The sequence below is a fragment of the Eschrichtius robustus genome, chromosome 7, assembly GCF_028021215.1.
Source record: "Eschrichtius robustus isolate mEscRob2 chromosome 7, mEscRob2.pri, whole genome shotgun sequence".
Classification (NCBI taxonomy): domain Eukaryota; kingdom Metazoa; phylum Chordata; class Mammalia; order Artiodactyla; family Eschrichtiidae; genus Eschrichtius; species Eschrichtius robustus.
This window is the reverse complement of record NC_090830.1, coordinates 120020522-120036688: the sequence shown is the minus strand read 5'-3', so window position 1 is coordinate 120036688 and position 16167 is coordinate 120020522. Positions and strand designations below refer to the sequence as shown.

The 16167-nt window shown below is 38.4% G+C and overlaps 1 protein-coding gene across 1 annotated transcript in view; it reads right to left on the bottom strand.

Moving 5' to 3' along the window:
- Positions 1 to 9308: 9308 nt before the first annotated feature.
- The window catches only part of SMC3 (structural maintenance of chromosomes 3), a 34097-nt gene continuing 27238 nt past the window's right edge, over positions 9309 to 16167 (bottom strand). Inside the window, exons 20-29 of the mRNA XM_068548531.1 lie at positions 15746 to 15897; positions 14831 to 14989; positions 14107 to 14214; positions 13495 to 13603; positions 12590 to 12837; positions 12291 to 12503; positions 11773 to 11964; positions 11436 to 11613; positions 10242 to 10348; positions 9309 to 9634 (exon numbers count right to left, since the gene is read on the bottom strand). Of these exons, the coding sequence (XP_068404632.1) occupies positions 9563 to 9634; positions 10242 to 10348; positions 11436 to 11613; positions 11773 to 11964; positions 12291 to 12503; positions 12590 to 12837; positions 13495 to 13603; positions 14107 to 14214; positions 14831 to 14989; positions 15746 to 15897 (1538 nt within the window). The 3' untranslated portion in view covers positions 9309 to 9562. The remainder of the gene's footprint in view (positions 9635 to 10241; positions 10349 to 11435; positions 11614 to 11772; positions 11965 to 12290; positions 12504 to 12589; positions 12838 to 13494; positions 13604 to 14106; positions 14215 to 14830; positions 14990 to 15745; positions 15898 to 16167) is intronic.

Sequence of the window (16167 nt, the reverse complement as noted above, 5' to 3'; positions counted from 1 at the left end):
CCTGAGTTGGTCACACTCATCTTGGGTCGTGGCTCTTGGCTTTCAACAAAAGCTCCCCAGAAACCTCAGGTGTGCAAGGAAAGTATCAGGGCAGCAGGGAGCAGCTGTCAGGCCCTCTAGCTGCGTCCACTGCAGCACCAGGGCGGTGATTATCCCCCGAGGGTCACCCTTAGAACTGCTGGCAGCAGGCACGGACCCTCAGCTGGGAGCCTCCAGGCCCCTTCTATTGAGGAAGCCCGTGAGTCAAGCTGGTAAGTTTAAAACTACTCTCCGCTCAAGACAGGAATTAGTTTAAAGCGCCCAAGTCCAGTGGGGGAGGTGGAATGGTCCTGAGGCAGGTCGGGACGGCGGCGGCTCTGGTCTGCCAGTCGTAGGGACCTCCCTCCCACCCACCCCCCCTGCAGCCAGCTGCCACCCACTCTTTACCTCGGTTCAGATGAAAGTTTCATTTTCCTCTTTGGATGAAGCATAACCAAAAAAGTCTGCTGCTTTCCTTTGCATAGACGCCTTCAGAAGGATTTCTCCCAGGTCACCAGCCATTCTTTGCTCCAGAGGTCAAGGCTTTCAACAGGCCTGAGCCCACTCTGTGAGGCCCGTAGATTTCCCCAGTTAACAGGCAGGACCTGAGGCCTTCCTGCGCCCTGCCCCAGACCTGCTGATTTAGAATCTCCAGGGGGAAAGGCTGGAGAAACGGCATCTTCCAAAACCGCTCCAGGTGGGGAGTTCCCTGGTGGTCTAGTGGTTAGGATTTGGGGCTTTCACTGCCATGACCCAGGTTCAATCCTCGGTTGGGGAACTGAGATCCTGCAAGCCGTGCAGCATGGTCAAAAAAGAAAAAGAAAAAGAAAAAAGGGGGGGGGGGGCGGGATTAAAAAAAACCCACTCCAAGTGAATTTGATGATGAGGCAAGGCCTGGGTAATATAGGTTTCTGTTAGAACTCCGCCAGGATATGGGGTATTCATACACTTCTCGTCAAACTTCTACTAAATTATTCCAGCTTCTTCCCCAGCCACCAGGTTCACCCCTAGGGTGGGGCAGAGTGGACCCCACAGAGCATAGCCTTGCCAAGCATCCACGCCCCCTTCTCCATGGGGAAAACCCTGTCAAAGGGAACCAGGGCGATGATAGAAGTAGTCTGAGGGAGAAGTCGGAGGGGAGAAGCAGCCTGGGGTGTCCCAGGACACGGCCCGCAGGCAGGAGGAAGTCTCACTGACGGGGAGGCACCACGTGCCTGTGGACCTCAGAGGAGGACAGACCTGGGCTGGGGTCCGGCTGCCCCCATGTAGAGCTGCGTGACTGGGGTTCGGGGTGGGGAAATAGCCTCTTTGAGGCTTGGTCACCTTCTCTGGAAAACGAGGACAGCAGTTCCTCTCTCAGGGTTGTTGTGAGGTTTGTCTGCCATAAAGAATATAAGTCACTGAGCACAGAGCCTGGCACATAGTAAGTGTTCAGTAAGTGCCAGCTGCTATTATCAATCGTTCATTCTACAAACGCTCTCTGCATAAAAACGGCAAAAACAAACAGCAAAACAAAAACTTAGACATGGCCCCAGTCCTCATAGTGCTTACAGGGTAGAGGGTTTTAAAGGGATTTTACTCTAAAGTAAGGCAAATAAAAGGATTTGTTAAAGTGACAGAGGAAAAGAACTTTGGGGAAAAGCACAGGTTTGATTCAGATGAGAGTTCTGCCCTTGCTCCTGCTTTCAGATTCAATCTGTTGGAGCAAGAATAGATTGTGGAGGTCCCAGAAAGGGGGCCTGACTTCCTGAGACTGGAGAACCTTTTCAGCCTTGAAGAACAAATAAAACTGTTACCCCCGTGCCCTGCCCCTGCACTAGTGTGTCTAAAAGCTTGGTCACCGGGAACTATTCTTAGTTCTATCAACTTCCAAGTCTGCCTCTACCTCAAATGTCTAAAGTTACTGCTTTAAAACCTTCCTGTACCTGCAAACTACCAAGTGAAGACTAATTAAATGGATTTGAGAACCAAAAGAGAAAAGGGATGGTGTGGGAAGGGGCACAGAATCACACACAGTCCTGCTCTTCAGAACTGGAAGATAAGATGAATGAAGACTGAACCCAGGCTCTCCTCAGGGAAAACTGAGCTCTAAGAGGCTAGGGAAGAGGGGTGGCAGTGGTGGCAGTGCTCAGTGTGCAACCTTTGCCTTTTTCAAATTGGGAGCAGAGAATAGGGTTGGGGGATTTAAGAGGAGTTGATGGTTAACTGCTAGAGAATACCAGAGTCAAAAGCACTCAGCCAGCATCCTCCTCTGCAAAGATGCTTGTGTGATACAGAGTCGGGGGAAAAGGGGGCTCCTGGTTTTGGATTTGCAGTTCCTTCCCGGGAACCACCTAAAGCTAAGAGCTTGCAGAACGCAGGATGGTGTTTCAACAAGACCTTCGGCTTTTGTGGCCTTGCATCCCTGGGAGACGGGCTGGGGTGGGGGAACAAAGCTGCAGGAAAAAGCAAAGCTCCACAAATACACGTCAGATTTGCAGACGGGGCTCTGAAACCAACCGGTCCAGAGGTGCTTTCACGCTGCTCTGTGGCTGCTCAATCTGCAAGTGTTGGCACCAACTTTGAGTTTTAAAAAGGGTGTCAGAGAGGTCTAGTGAAGTAGGAGAGACCAGGGCTCTACTCTCAGCCCCACTACTTTCTAACAGGAATTTTTCAGCAAGTTACTCAACCTCACGGAAGCTTTATTTCCCTTTTCGCAGACTGGTTTACACCACCCACCTCAAAGTTGTTGCCCTTAAGTGAGATGATAGAAGGGTCTGTCTGGTACTTAATAGGTAATTAATTACTATTAACTCACACAAAGTTAAACTGTGTAAATCAATATCTGGCAAAGATGCTGTCTCTGAAGACTGTAATCCCCATGCTCTGCCCCAAGGCATCAAGTTGACCACCTGAAGTTGAACTTTTTTTTTTTTGCCGCACTGCGTGTCTTGCAGGATCTTAGTTCCCTGACCAGAGATTGAACCCAGTGCCTGGGCAGTGGGAGAGCAGAGTCCTAACCACTGGACTGCCAGGGAAGTCCCCAAACGTTTCTTTTTAATACCCAGCCAAGGGCAGAGGTTAAACAGACACCCCAGGAGCGTGTCCACAAGAAAAGCAAAGAGTCACTGGAAAGACCTCTTTGGCATGCAGCTTCAGTAATTTCTTTCTTGAAGGTTCCAGAGCTTTAATCTCACAATTGAGATGAAAGACAGACACTCTCACCTCAGAAGTGAAACACCATGTGCTTATTTCTCTACTTGTACCTTAAACTCCAGTGCATCATAAGGCCACGCTTGGTGCCAGTATTTGCATCAGGGTCATGGATGGAGTGTTAGGGAGGACAAGATTTAGGCCACTGTGTGACTCCAGCTGAGGAACAGAGGCAGGGCCATGCATGTGCACAGGCAGGCACACGTGCTCCTTCACACCTGCTCACCGAGAGGATGAACACTTTATTCTTCAGCAGTACAGAAACTGGACTTCTGGGAAAATCCTAAAGAGGACAATAGTGCTTTCTCCAAGGCTACAGCGGTGCTAACTAGGTTTCTAACAAGAAAACAAATCATTAAGTATTGTCATCACTCTGTGAGAGAATGTAAGAGATCCTAATTCTGACTCAGAGTAGTGTTGGGGAGATGATGCTGAAATGCTAAACTGAAAAGCAACGTAATAGGTGAAGGTGTTTCCATTAAGGGATGCAAGGTGTGAGTCAGAAATAGGAAACAGGGAAAACGAAGACAATCTCTTCTGGGTCTACAGAAGGATTCAGAAGGCACCGGCAGAAAAAAATGCTGCTCTGAGGAGAAACAAGTAGGGCTGTTGGAAGAAAGTGTTGCCATTTTGTTAACAAGATCCTATTAAACAGCTGCTGTATATCTTTCTAAATAGCAATACAACCTGTTGCGAGCACTAGGTACCTTGGCTGAAAGCATCTGCTTTATGACTGAGTTGCAAGCGGTTATAACACTTTGCTCATAAACTCCAGCAACAGGGCAATCTCAAGAATATCACACCTTGACCTTCTCATTGCTCCTGGAACTCTACTAATGAGGAACTAAAGCGGAAACTAGTTTGAAAACTAGACTGGAAAAATGGAGGGGTTGGCATGCGTCAAGGGCCCCCTCTAGCGGTTCTGGAAATAAACAAAGTAACTTGAGATTTAGAATATCAGGAGAAAAAAACAGCTGCATAGACAAAGCTGAAGCAAGCCTTTGCAGTCATCATTTCTAATTCTGAGGGCGTATGATAGATTCCTGTTTGAAAAACCTCTCCTAGCAAAGGCTTCTGCCTTAGAAGTGGCATGACCCTTTTACTATGTCACACATTAACTGCCTCTGTGACCTTAGTTCCAAATGATTTGGTCTCACATCCATGTCCATCAAATTCAACTTTCTACTGTCTGTTTTTCTCTCTCTCTCTCACCTATATGTACTTCTGTGTTACCAGTCTTTATAACTATCAATTTTAATGAAGGAAAAATTTCAGACTTATGAGGCTAAAGCAGGACTTGGTATCACTGCACACTTGACTGCTTGTGTATTATATAATCAACATGCCATGCACTGGTCTGAAGCACACAGAATACATAAAAGATGACATTCAAATGTTAATGTCCTCTTTGCAACAGACTTATACCAACCAATGTGATGACTCGAGAGAGTAAATATATCCACATTCTCCTTGAAAACCTAATCTCTATGCTGCCTCCTATCCCTGTGCAGTTACTGGCTGCCACAAGGGCTCTTACACCCAGGAGACTCTCTGTCTCTAGGAAGGGGAGACTCGGTGCCACATGGTGGCAGATTTATGGAGCAACACTGACATCTTACATGCAGAAGTCTGGCAACCGGGCGTAACCCAATCCCCCTAGGACATTCAGGGACACAAGTGATCAGAGTGTACCTAAATGGGTGAGGGCGAAAGAAAAGGGGAGAAGGGTGGGGAGGGAAAAGGTAAAGAAAACTAAAGATGGTGGTAACTCGCCCTTAAAATCTGTTACTGGGTGTAACGAGGAGGACCAATCAACACTGTACAATTATGGTACAAAATATCTCTTACTTTCATAGTTAACCAGGGGGAACAAAGAGCTAACCATTCCATATTTTACATTTTTTAAAAAGGTGCAAAAATTATACAAACAACTTTCTATCTTGGGAAAATAATCCCAAATTTCCACAGTTCTGTGTAAAAATGCTCAGTTTAAGGGGGTTTGTTTTTGGCATTGTAGCCAAAAGGAAACAATCTAAGCACCCAATAGGAGGTATTTTAAGTAAATTAGGCTACTTCTATTTGACAGAATTTTGTGGCTATTAAAATTTTGTTTCTGAAGAGGTTAAACAGAGGAATATTTTATATTGTATTACTAAGTGAAAAATTCAGGATATAAAATTATATACGCACTTCAAATCTACTAATACTTGGTAACAATATTAACAAAATCTCAAAGTGGAAAAATCAGGACAGGACTATCCAGCCACAGAGAAGCACTTTTTAGATTTATCTATCACTGGCTAATTCCTTTGGTGAATTTCTGTCCTTCCTCTAAGTTTCTCAGTTAGCCGGAATAGAAAAATGTGACAATCCTGGACATACTTGGCTAAGTATGTCCAGGATTGTCACATTTTTCTATTCATTTTCATTAAGAATTAATAATTTATAGGGAATTTCCTGGCAGTTCAGTGCTTAGGACTCTGCACATCCACTGCCGGGGCCCAGGTTCAATCCCTGGTCGGGGAGCTAAGATCCCACAAGCTGTGCAGCGTGGCGCAAAAATAAAAATAAAACAATAAATGTATGACTGAGATATAACAAGGAATATGGGTTTTATATTTATATTCTATGTTTCATTATCTAGGTGCTTATTGTTACAAATTCACTGGAGTCTCATTTATACTGATATTCTTGGGGAGATGCTTTAAGATTAGTAGGAAGTTCTAGAATGATGGCATGCAGGTAACATCCCTTGCCAAATTCTTTATTATAGAGGGTGGGTCATATCAGGGCAAAGTTATAGATCATAAACTATATACCATTTCAATCTCCACAGGTAGTGACTCATAATGAATATTCTTGGGGAGATGCTTAAGAAACATTTTCGGAATATCACAAAGATACTGTGCTTACATAACCCTTTGAATGGGGTCTTAGAATATTTCTTATACCAAATTCTCTGTTAGGGAAGATCAGTTATATTATAGCAAAACTACAAACAATATACTGAACATTTAAACTCTACAGAGATTCAGCTGGTCAAAATGAAAACTCAAAGTGAATGTACATTTTAAATTTAAAGTCACAATACTTTTTCCTCATTTTAGAAGTGCCTCTTTAGGGATTTCTGGCTCCCACCAATGGAGACTCCTAACAAACCAACCCTCTGGTAGATAACAACTATAAACTCAGGGAAAAAAAAAGTCAGCAAGAAATAAATGGTATATATATTAAAAAGGAAGAAATAAAACTGTCTATTTGCATATGACGTGATTATGTAGAAAATCTCAAAGAATCTACAAAAAAGACCTAGTAGAATAAGGGAGATTTCCAAGGACACAAGAGTATTCAACCCAGTATAGGCTGTACTGGTGACTTGTTTCCAAAGGAGTGTCAAAGGGGGAAAAAAGTAACTATAGTGAAGAAACCTGACAATCTTGGGCAGGTGATCGAGGTAAACATCACCAGTGATAAAGCATGTTAATAACAGGCACTGCTGATGTGAGGTGATGAGGACATTTCACCTCTATGGTATTATATATTTAACTCCAGTTTAACCATGAGAAAACTAGCAGACAAGCCCAAATTGAGGGACATTCTACAAAACATCTGAAAAGCAGTCCTCAAAACTGTCAAGGATGAAAAACAGACTAAGAAACTGTCACAGACCAGAGGAGACATAACAAGTAAAAGTAATGTAGTATCCTCTGTGGGATCTGAGAAAAAAAGGCATTAGTGGAAAAACTGGCAAAATATGAAGTTTAGTTGAAAAACTAAATGTACCCACGTTGGGGGAAAAATGTACCACGGTGACTGTTATGGGCTGAATTGTACCCACCCTCCAAATGCACATGTTTAAGTCCCAAACGCACTACCTCCAAATATCACTACTGTTCTGGAGATAGGACCTTTTAAAGAGGTGATCAAGTTACAATAAGGCTGGAGAGAGTGGGCCCTAATCCAATCTGACTGGTGTCCTTAGGAGGAAATTTGGACAAACAAGCTTATTTCTTTTAAATGTTATGCTTCAAGAGATACCATTAAGAAAGTAAAAAGACAATCCAAGGGCTGGGGTATTTACAAGTCACACACCTGACAAGGGTCTTTCGCATCCAGAATACATAAAGAACTCTCACTTCTGTTATTAGTATTCTATAATAATGCAAACTATGATTCTATAATAAAAACACGAGTAACAGAATTTAAATATGGGCAAAAGATATGAATAGACATCTCACCGAAGAAGATATATAAATGACCAGTAAGCACATAAAAAGATGCTTAACATCATTAGTCATCAGGAAAATGCAAATTTAAACCACAATGAGGTACTACTTCACACAAGAATGGCTATACTAAAAAGACAGAAAAATAAGTGTTCGTGAGGATGTGGAAAAATCATAACCCTCATACATTACTAGTGGAACTGTAAAATGGTGCAGCTCCTTTGGAAAAGTTTGGCAGTTCCTCAAAATGTTAAACATACCATATGACCCAGCAATTCCAATCCAGGGTAAATACCCAAGAAAAATGAAAACATATTCACACAAAAACTTGTTCATAAATAGCAGCATTATTTATAATAGCCAAAAGGTAGAAACAACCCAAATGTCCAACTAATGAATGGATAAACAAACCATGGTATACAGTTGACCCTTGAACAACATATAGGTTAGGGGTGCTGACTCCCCTTTGGAGTTGAAAATTCATGTACTGTTATCTCTGCCTCAAAAACAAAGGAATTGATAAATTACTCACCCAAGGGCAGGAAGCTAAAACAGTTTGGATAGAATAAGGCCTCAAACCCTAGATCTTTTGATTCCACATATTATGAACACAATCTCTATCCTCATACTTAAAGATCAATAAAATGACAGTACAGGTGCTATACTGAAAAAAACCCAAGTATAAGTGGACCTGAGCAGTTCAAACCCACGTTGTTCAAGGGTCAAAGTGTATATTCATACAATGGGATATTATTCAGCAATAAAAAGGAATCAAGTCCCGGTATGTGCTACAACATAAATGAACCTTGAAAACATGCTAAATAAAGGAAGTCAGTCACAAAAGGTCCCAAACTGTATGATTCCATTTATATGAAATGTCCAGAATAGGCAAATCCATAGTATGAGACACAAATTAGATTTGTGGTTGCCAGAGGAATGATAAGGGGAGAGGGAGATGTAGAGTGACTGCTAATGGGTACAGTGTTAACTTTTGGGGTAACTGAAATGTTCTAAAATTAGATGGTAGAGATAGTTGCACAGTTCTGTGAATAAACTAAAAAGCACTGAATTGCACCATTTTGATGGGTGAATGTTACGGTATGAATTACCTCAATAAAGCAATTTTAAAACACAATAAGCAGCAAAGCTCTAATCTGGGAAAAGACCAATGTTTCAATAACAAGGTTTTCCAAACTACTTATCCAGAAAAACAAGGAAATTTTATAGCTCAATTTCTTGGATACTCTTCCCAACTTCTATTAAACACACTGCCATTTTAAATTTAAAATACTTTTTAAAGGACTGTTACATTGAGTTAAAGCAGGGGTTCTAACCCTCTCTGAGGGTCAGAATCACCTTGCAGAACTTTAGAATTAACAATGAACAAGACCCTATCCCTTAAAAGATTTCGATTCAAGTGGTCTAGGGAAAGATTTCAGCAATGTTATATTTTTAAAAGCTCCCTTATGGATTTAAAAATGCAGCCAGGACAGTGAGGGGCCCGCGCACCGCGATGAAGAGTGGCCCCCACTCGCCGCAACTGGAGAAAGCCCTCGCACTGAAACGAAGACCCAACACAGCCAAAAATAAATAAATAAATAAATAAATTTTAAAATGCAGCCAGGATTGGGAATCACTGCTGTAATTCAACAGAGTATTAAACTGTGTTTTAAAAATCTTCTTTTAGGTGAAGGCAGACCTTTTCTTAAGCAAAACAAAAGGTAGATATTTAAGAAAAATTTGTTTCTAATCATAGAACCATAAATAAAAAGCCACATAAAACACAAAGTTAGTCATAAAACCAATTATTTAATTGAAGCTATAAAAAAGAGGCAATATAATTGATAAAATAATTAGGAAAGACTATTTAGCTCATTTTAAAAGATTTAAAATAGGAGGACACTTTACAAAAAGTTGTGTGGGAAATAAAATTCTTAAACTATAAGTAGAAATGTAACATTACAGAGCATGTTATAAAATACAATGACAGAAATATAAAAGGGCTATGTATGCTCTAAGTCTGAAAACTATTAATAACGACCAGATATTTAGGTTTAAATTTACAGTTCCTGGGTATGAGGATATTACTATACACATCTTCCAAACCAATGGGAAGTATTTTCCAATTAACCATGAGTGGTATCATCTTCTACAAAGTCTTTGGCCATCTCTGCTGTGATCACATCAATATGACTAACCTGAAGAATAAATGTTAAAAACAAAATCTGTTAAATCTTAAAGAAATATATCAGTGTTCCCCTGTATAGGGTAATATTTTAAAAATACACCCTATCACCTATAAATTTTACATACCAAGTCAAATGACTCTAAAACACTGACTGATAAAACCTTTATTTACAATGCTGTTTGTTCAATGCATGAGTTTAAAAAATATTCTGCATTTTAATGCTCTGAAGATATAGGTAAGTACTAACATCTAAACATTTGAACCACATTTTTGTTCAGTTTTTATTACTTTGCTATTTTAAAGAATCTTAAGGCTGAAAGCACCAGAAAGAGTTGTGTGGTCTAACCAAATATAAATGAATTTATGTAACTGTTTAAGACTGTGCATTAAATAAGCACTAAACAGATAGACAGGAAGATAGTGTCTCTTAATGCCAATAAAAATAAAACCAATGCAATGAATGCCACAAAAAAACCTGATAACCTTCATAGGCATTTTAAGTTTTTTTCAATAACTTTCTAAATTTTCTTTCATGACTTAAGTAACATAAAACAAGAATTCAACAGATATAATGGATTATATACTACGTGAACTTAAACTTCATATAAAAAAATTACCTTATTTCTGAACTTTACACCATAGAATTTGTCAGCTGACTCAAGCAGTTCAGGCCTAAAAGTAGTTGTAATAAATTGAGCATGTACAGCAAGTTCCATAATCATATCTGTAAAAAGAAATAGTAATCTAATAAAACCCTTTTTTCAGTTGAAGTGAAAATTTAGAAAGCAACTATCTTTACTCTTACCTAAAACTTAAAACTGCCTGCATGCATACATCTACAAAAAATATCAACTTGTTTCTTAAACTAGGGATAAATCTTTAACACAAATAACTTAGTTACAGAATATAAAGAAGCAACACCTTCTAACACAGCATTAGAAATAATGTCAGAGCAAAGTAAATTTTCTCACACAAAAAACCAAAAGCAACCTTTTCCTGCTACCCACACCCCCAACCTGTATACTGCATTTGTTTGCATAAACTTACTAAAGACCACATATAAATTATTTAAACACAGAATCAACATTGTTTATGACAGGGACTATTCAAGCATTGAGAAGAAGTGTTAAGAGACGTTTGTATAAAAGTTTAACTGGAGTAGGATTTTCAATTATTACATCTATTTCTCACAGAACTAAACTTTGTAGTCTAATACTAGATTTTTGAAAACCTGTTCAAAGAGAAATTATTTTATTTATTGACTAATACCCTGTCCAGTCTCCCTGGATATCTCAGGCAACAAGAAATATACTATAAAAGAGGTAAGCTATTGGGGCTTCCCTGGTGGCGCAGTGGCTAAGAATACGCCTGCCAATGCAGGGAACATGGGTTCGAGCCCTGGTCTGGGAAGATCCCACATGCCACGGAGCAACTAAGCCCGTGAGCCACAACTACTGAGCCTGCGCTCTAGAGCCCGCGAGCCACAACTACTGCTGCCCACGTGCCACAACTACTGAAGCCTGCGGGCCTAGAGCCCATGCTCTGCAACAAAGGTTGCCACCTCAATGAGAAGCCCACGTACCGCAACAAAGAGTAGCCCCCGCTCGCCACAACTAAAGAAAGCCTGAGCGCAGCAACAAAGACCCAATGCAGCCAAAAATAAATGAATAAATTAAAAAAATAAAAAAGGAAAGTGAGGGAATTTAGTGGAGTGGAGATGAAGGGAAAAAAAAAAGTAAAAAAAAAAAAAAAAAAAAAAAAAAGAGGTAAGCTATCATTTCTACCAAGTTACTATGAAACCAAAACTGTACCTGACACAGCCTTTCTGTGCTGAGCATCCAGAGCCTGGTCAATCTCATCAAACAAGTAAAAAGGAGCTGGGTCACATTTCTGAATGGCAAAAATCAGAGCAAGAGCTACCAAGGATTTCTGTCCACCTGAAAGCTGTTGCATTTCTCTCATTTCACCTTGTTTTCCTGTAAATGACACCTAAGAAAATATTTAATGAGTTAATATCTCAAAGGGGTAAAATCACCATCATCTCTTAAAATTAAATTGCATACAATGCACCAATTTAGATTTGCAAAATAGTCTACAAATTCTACTATGATAATGCTCTGGGGAAAATTGAATGTAAAGGTACTTTACCCTAATTCCAACTCCAGTGAACTGGTCAACTGATGGAACACTGCTCTGTGACCCAGAGCCCCTCTCACTTTCACCACTCCCTTCTCCTTCATCCTGAGACTGACTGCCTTCCACATCTCCTTTCTTCATCACCAAAGTAGCTTTGCCACCAGGTACCAACTTCTGGAATACTTCACTGAAGTTTTTGGATACCTTAAAATAAACAGATAGATAGATAGATAGGGTGTCAACTGGAATATGTATTTTTTTAAAAAAAGATAAAAATTATTTAAAAGCAATCAAAAATAGTTTTATTTTTTTAATCTTAAGAACAAGAATAACAGATTGGATCTCCTTTAAGAGCTGTATAAAACATTCCAGTTACTATATTTGCAACCTATATACTGGATTTGTTTGCATGTTTTAGATCCAATTATCAGTGGAAAAAAAGTTTTAAAATCTTTACAAATTGAATAAGAGACTGAATAATATCCGAAGATTTTAGCGTGTGTGTGTATTTACTACAAATAGAAACATACCTGTTTGAAAGTTAACTGAATAGCTTCATATTTTCGAAGTTCAAGTACATTCATCAGTTCCATGATTGATTTGTACCCCCTATCCAACTCTTCCTGTCGCTTTATTAACTTTTCTTTCTGCTCAGAGAAATTTACAAACTGATCTAAAGCTTTTTTGTTAACATGGCTGTACTTCTTCAATTCTGTGTTGCACTGTTCAAGTTTTCGAAACAACTATAAAGAGGAAAAAAATGTATAAATAAATCCACATACAGGGAAATTTGCAACGAGATTTCAAATTTAAAACCAATTAGGTTTACCTGTTTGAGGCTCAGTGTTTGGTATTTTTCAAATGCTTCCTGGGGAAGTGATCCAAGTTCTCGAATTTTCTTCATACACTCTTCTTTCTTCTTCAGTAGCATGCCTTGTCGATTTGTCATCTTTTCTAGTTCTTTAGTGTCATGATTTATAGCATCCATGTGTTCTTTTTCCATATTTTTCCAGCGCTCCATACTTTTCTGCAACTCCTTAATTCCAGCTTCTGTTTTATCAATGGAATTGTCCAGATCTAAAATGGGGGGAAAACCAAATTAGGCCATAACACCTATTTTATTATTCTTTTGACCGAGCCGCGTGGCCTGCGGAATCTTAGTTCCACGACCAGGGATTGAACCCAGGCCCTCAGCAGTGAAAGCACAGAGTCCTAACCACTGGACCGCCAAGGATTTCCCCATAACACCTGTTTTAAAGCCAGAGTGTTAGCTGACCAAAGATTTTAAAGGTCAAATCTATCAAAATAAATAGGTTTAAATTTTACTGTGAAAACTTATGAAAAACTTCAGAACAAAATTGGGAGTGTACATGAGTCAAAGTATACAGTTTATATTTAATGTTTATGTTTATAAAAGCCTAAAATAATTTTCTTCTCAGCAACTAGTGATAAGAAACTTGATTCAGCTATTTCATACTTTTGTCAATGAAACTAATAATGTATGGTCTCTCATAAAATTGTCACAAACATTTCAACAAAACAAAGGTTACTATTTATAATCAACACCCTAAACTCTGTTCACTATAAACTGTTTATGATGATGGAAAACACATAAAACTATTGGTACATGCTTTTGCCTATTTGGATATTTAATTTTGTAATCAACAATCCTATAAAACCAATAAGCTAAATTTAACTAAATACCAAAAATATCTTTACTAAATAAAAATTCACCTTCTGATCGTGCCATAGTATCTTTTACTCTTTTATTGATGGCTTCAAGTTCTGAGGTTGTAGCAGTGAGAACAGTACCCCCTTCTGTCTCTCTCAGTTCATTGAGTTCCTATAACACAAAAGGAACTTAAGAGCATTAAACCACAAAAATATGAATTTTGTTAGTTTCAAAATGTTATAACTGCCAACGTTTATATAGCTGTTGATATGTCTGAATAAACACTTAAGAAAACCAAAACACATACTTCAAATAATTGTAAATACTTAATGTATCCATTAAAGGGGAAAAACTTACTAGAAAATTTCTCAGCATCTGACTACTGATGAGAAAATATTCATAACTAATATTTACTACCTAGAATGTGCCAGATAATCATACAAAACGGGTACTACTGCTATGCTTATTTTACACAAGAGGAAACTGGAGCTGAGAAATATTAAATGACTTGCCCAGTACCGTACACTAGGTGGCAGTGCTAGAAGTCCAAGCCAGGGCAGGTGGTCAGACTGCTAGGCTTTCTGTCCCCAGAGCCCATACTCTAAATCAGAGTCTCTCATATAAGCATTATCAAAAGGTTATGCTTGTCAAGGAACCCTCGAAAAAGAACATACCTGTTCTACTTGGTCCAAGCGCTTTCTTAAATTCTCATTGAGGTAAGTCTCTACTCGAGTAATAATACCTTCTAGCTTAATTCTTTCATTTAGCAACTGTCTATTTTCCTAGAAGAAAAAACAAAATTCTTTGTCTACACAGCCATGCACATTTCACATACAGGAATGCTATCAATCTGTTGTTTTCTCCATTATTTTTGTTCAAATGAGCTGAAATAGAGTTTTACACCTTTCCAAAAAGCCCTATATTTTCTTCATTTTCCCTCTTACCTATTCAGAATGCTGTTTCTGTGCCTGGTTCTTTTTATAAGGCATGTTACCAAAAATATTTTTCTTTTCCTGCTTTTCATTTTTTGAACTTAGTATTAATTGCTTACATCTCTGTATTTAAAAATCAAATGTTGTTAAAATGTTTAATCAAAACAGTATTATTAAATATGTAAAGGTGGTCAGGTCAATAAATACAGCAAAGCTAACAAGCTCCATCTTACTAATGACAAATGGGCATTAAGTAAGATGAAAGAAAATAAAGATTTCTTACACAATCCCAACGTATGGTTTGGAAAAACTTATTAAAACCTCATTTACTTTTATGGATATTAGAAGTCTAATAAATCTTATATTTTCTCAATAATCTCTTTCACATTCCTTTATTAGCGAGAAAGACACTTTTCACAACAGCGAATTGTCAACAAAAAATTTTTTTCCTGTCAACTGTACTTGCCTGCTGAAGTTGACGAATTTCATCATTCAGTGCATCTACTCTCTTCTGATCTTCCAGACTAAGTTGAGAAAGCAAATCAGTTCCAAGTTCTGCTTTCAGTGATTCTCTGGTGGACTCCATAGCGTGCAAACTTGCCTCCAAACTTTGTAAGCTACGTTGCTATATGACAGATTATCCATTTATTAATAAACGTACTAGTCAGTGTATCACTTATAATAGTGAAAAATTGGAAACTATATCTGATATTAAAGTGAGCTAAGTAATCATACTAACTCAATTAAATATTAGATATCCATTATATTTGATAATTAGAACTATGTAGCAACAAGAAAAATATTTATGATGCAGTATTTGCAGGATGTGTGTAACACATCATATTCCATGGTCAAACTATAAAAAGAAGTTGCTAGAATGTTAGGGTGGTATAATTGTTGGTATATATATATATTTTAAACTTTGTTGTTTTAGTACTATTGATGTACAAAATTAATAGTTTTGTGTCAAAACTGCTTCATGTTTATGACACCAATGTGTATTATCATTTGTAATAGCAGTAATAGTTTACTTTCTACTCATTTTAGCACAGTCTGGACAGAATGCAATCAAATAAATCCATAAATGGTACTTTATAGACAAAAATGGATATTGGCTGACTACTCTCAGACAGTACTATTATGCCGTAGCTCAAAATGCCTGTTTGTTTAATGAAGTTGGAAAGTCTGAATGAGGCCTACAAAAGGAGCCTCTGAGTACTCATGGGTAAAAGTGTGATAAAGATACATGTAGATTCCCAAAAGTATGGGCCTAAATGAAAATGGAACAGAATGTATATGTTATATAACCTATATAATATATGGTCCACCCCAAATCTTTACAATTAAAGCAAATCTATAAAAAAAAGCATACTTAACAAACCTTGGGCATAAAGGTTTTCTCTGACTGCTGCCTCTTCTCTTTTAACATCTTCATTTCTGATAATATACTATCTCGAGATGCTTTAAATTTCCTTTGCTGAGTCTCTATCTGCTGCATTTGGTTCATGAGCTGATCAATTTCGTTATTAATCCATATACAAGGCTAAGGAAAATTCTCTTTGGTGCCTGTTAACAAAACATTGTGTATCCCCCTTCCTTTTCTTTATCCGTAAATAAAGCTATTTCCACAAATTTATGGACCATAACAATGCTGAATTAAATACTACACTGTGTTCAGTCATAAAAGAAGCTTAAAACATTTCACCCCACTTCTCTCTCAAAATAACACACATACTGTTTTACTAATTGCTATACAAAAAAATAAATAATAAATACAATCCTGGGAAGTCCTAAAGGAAGTAT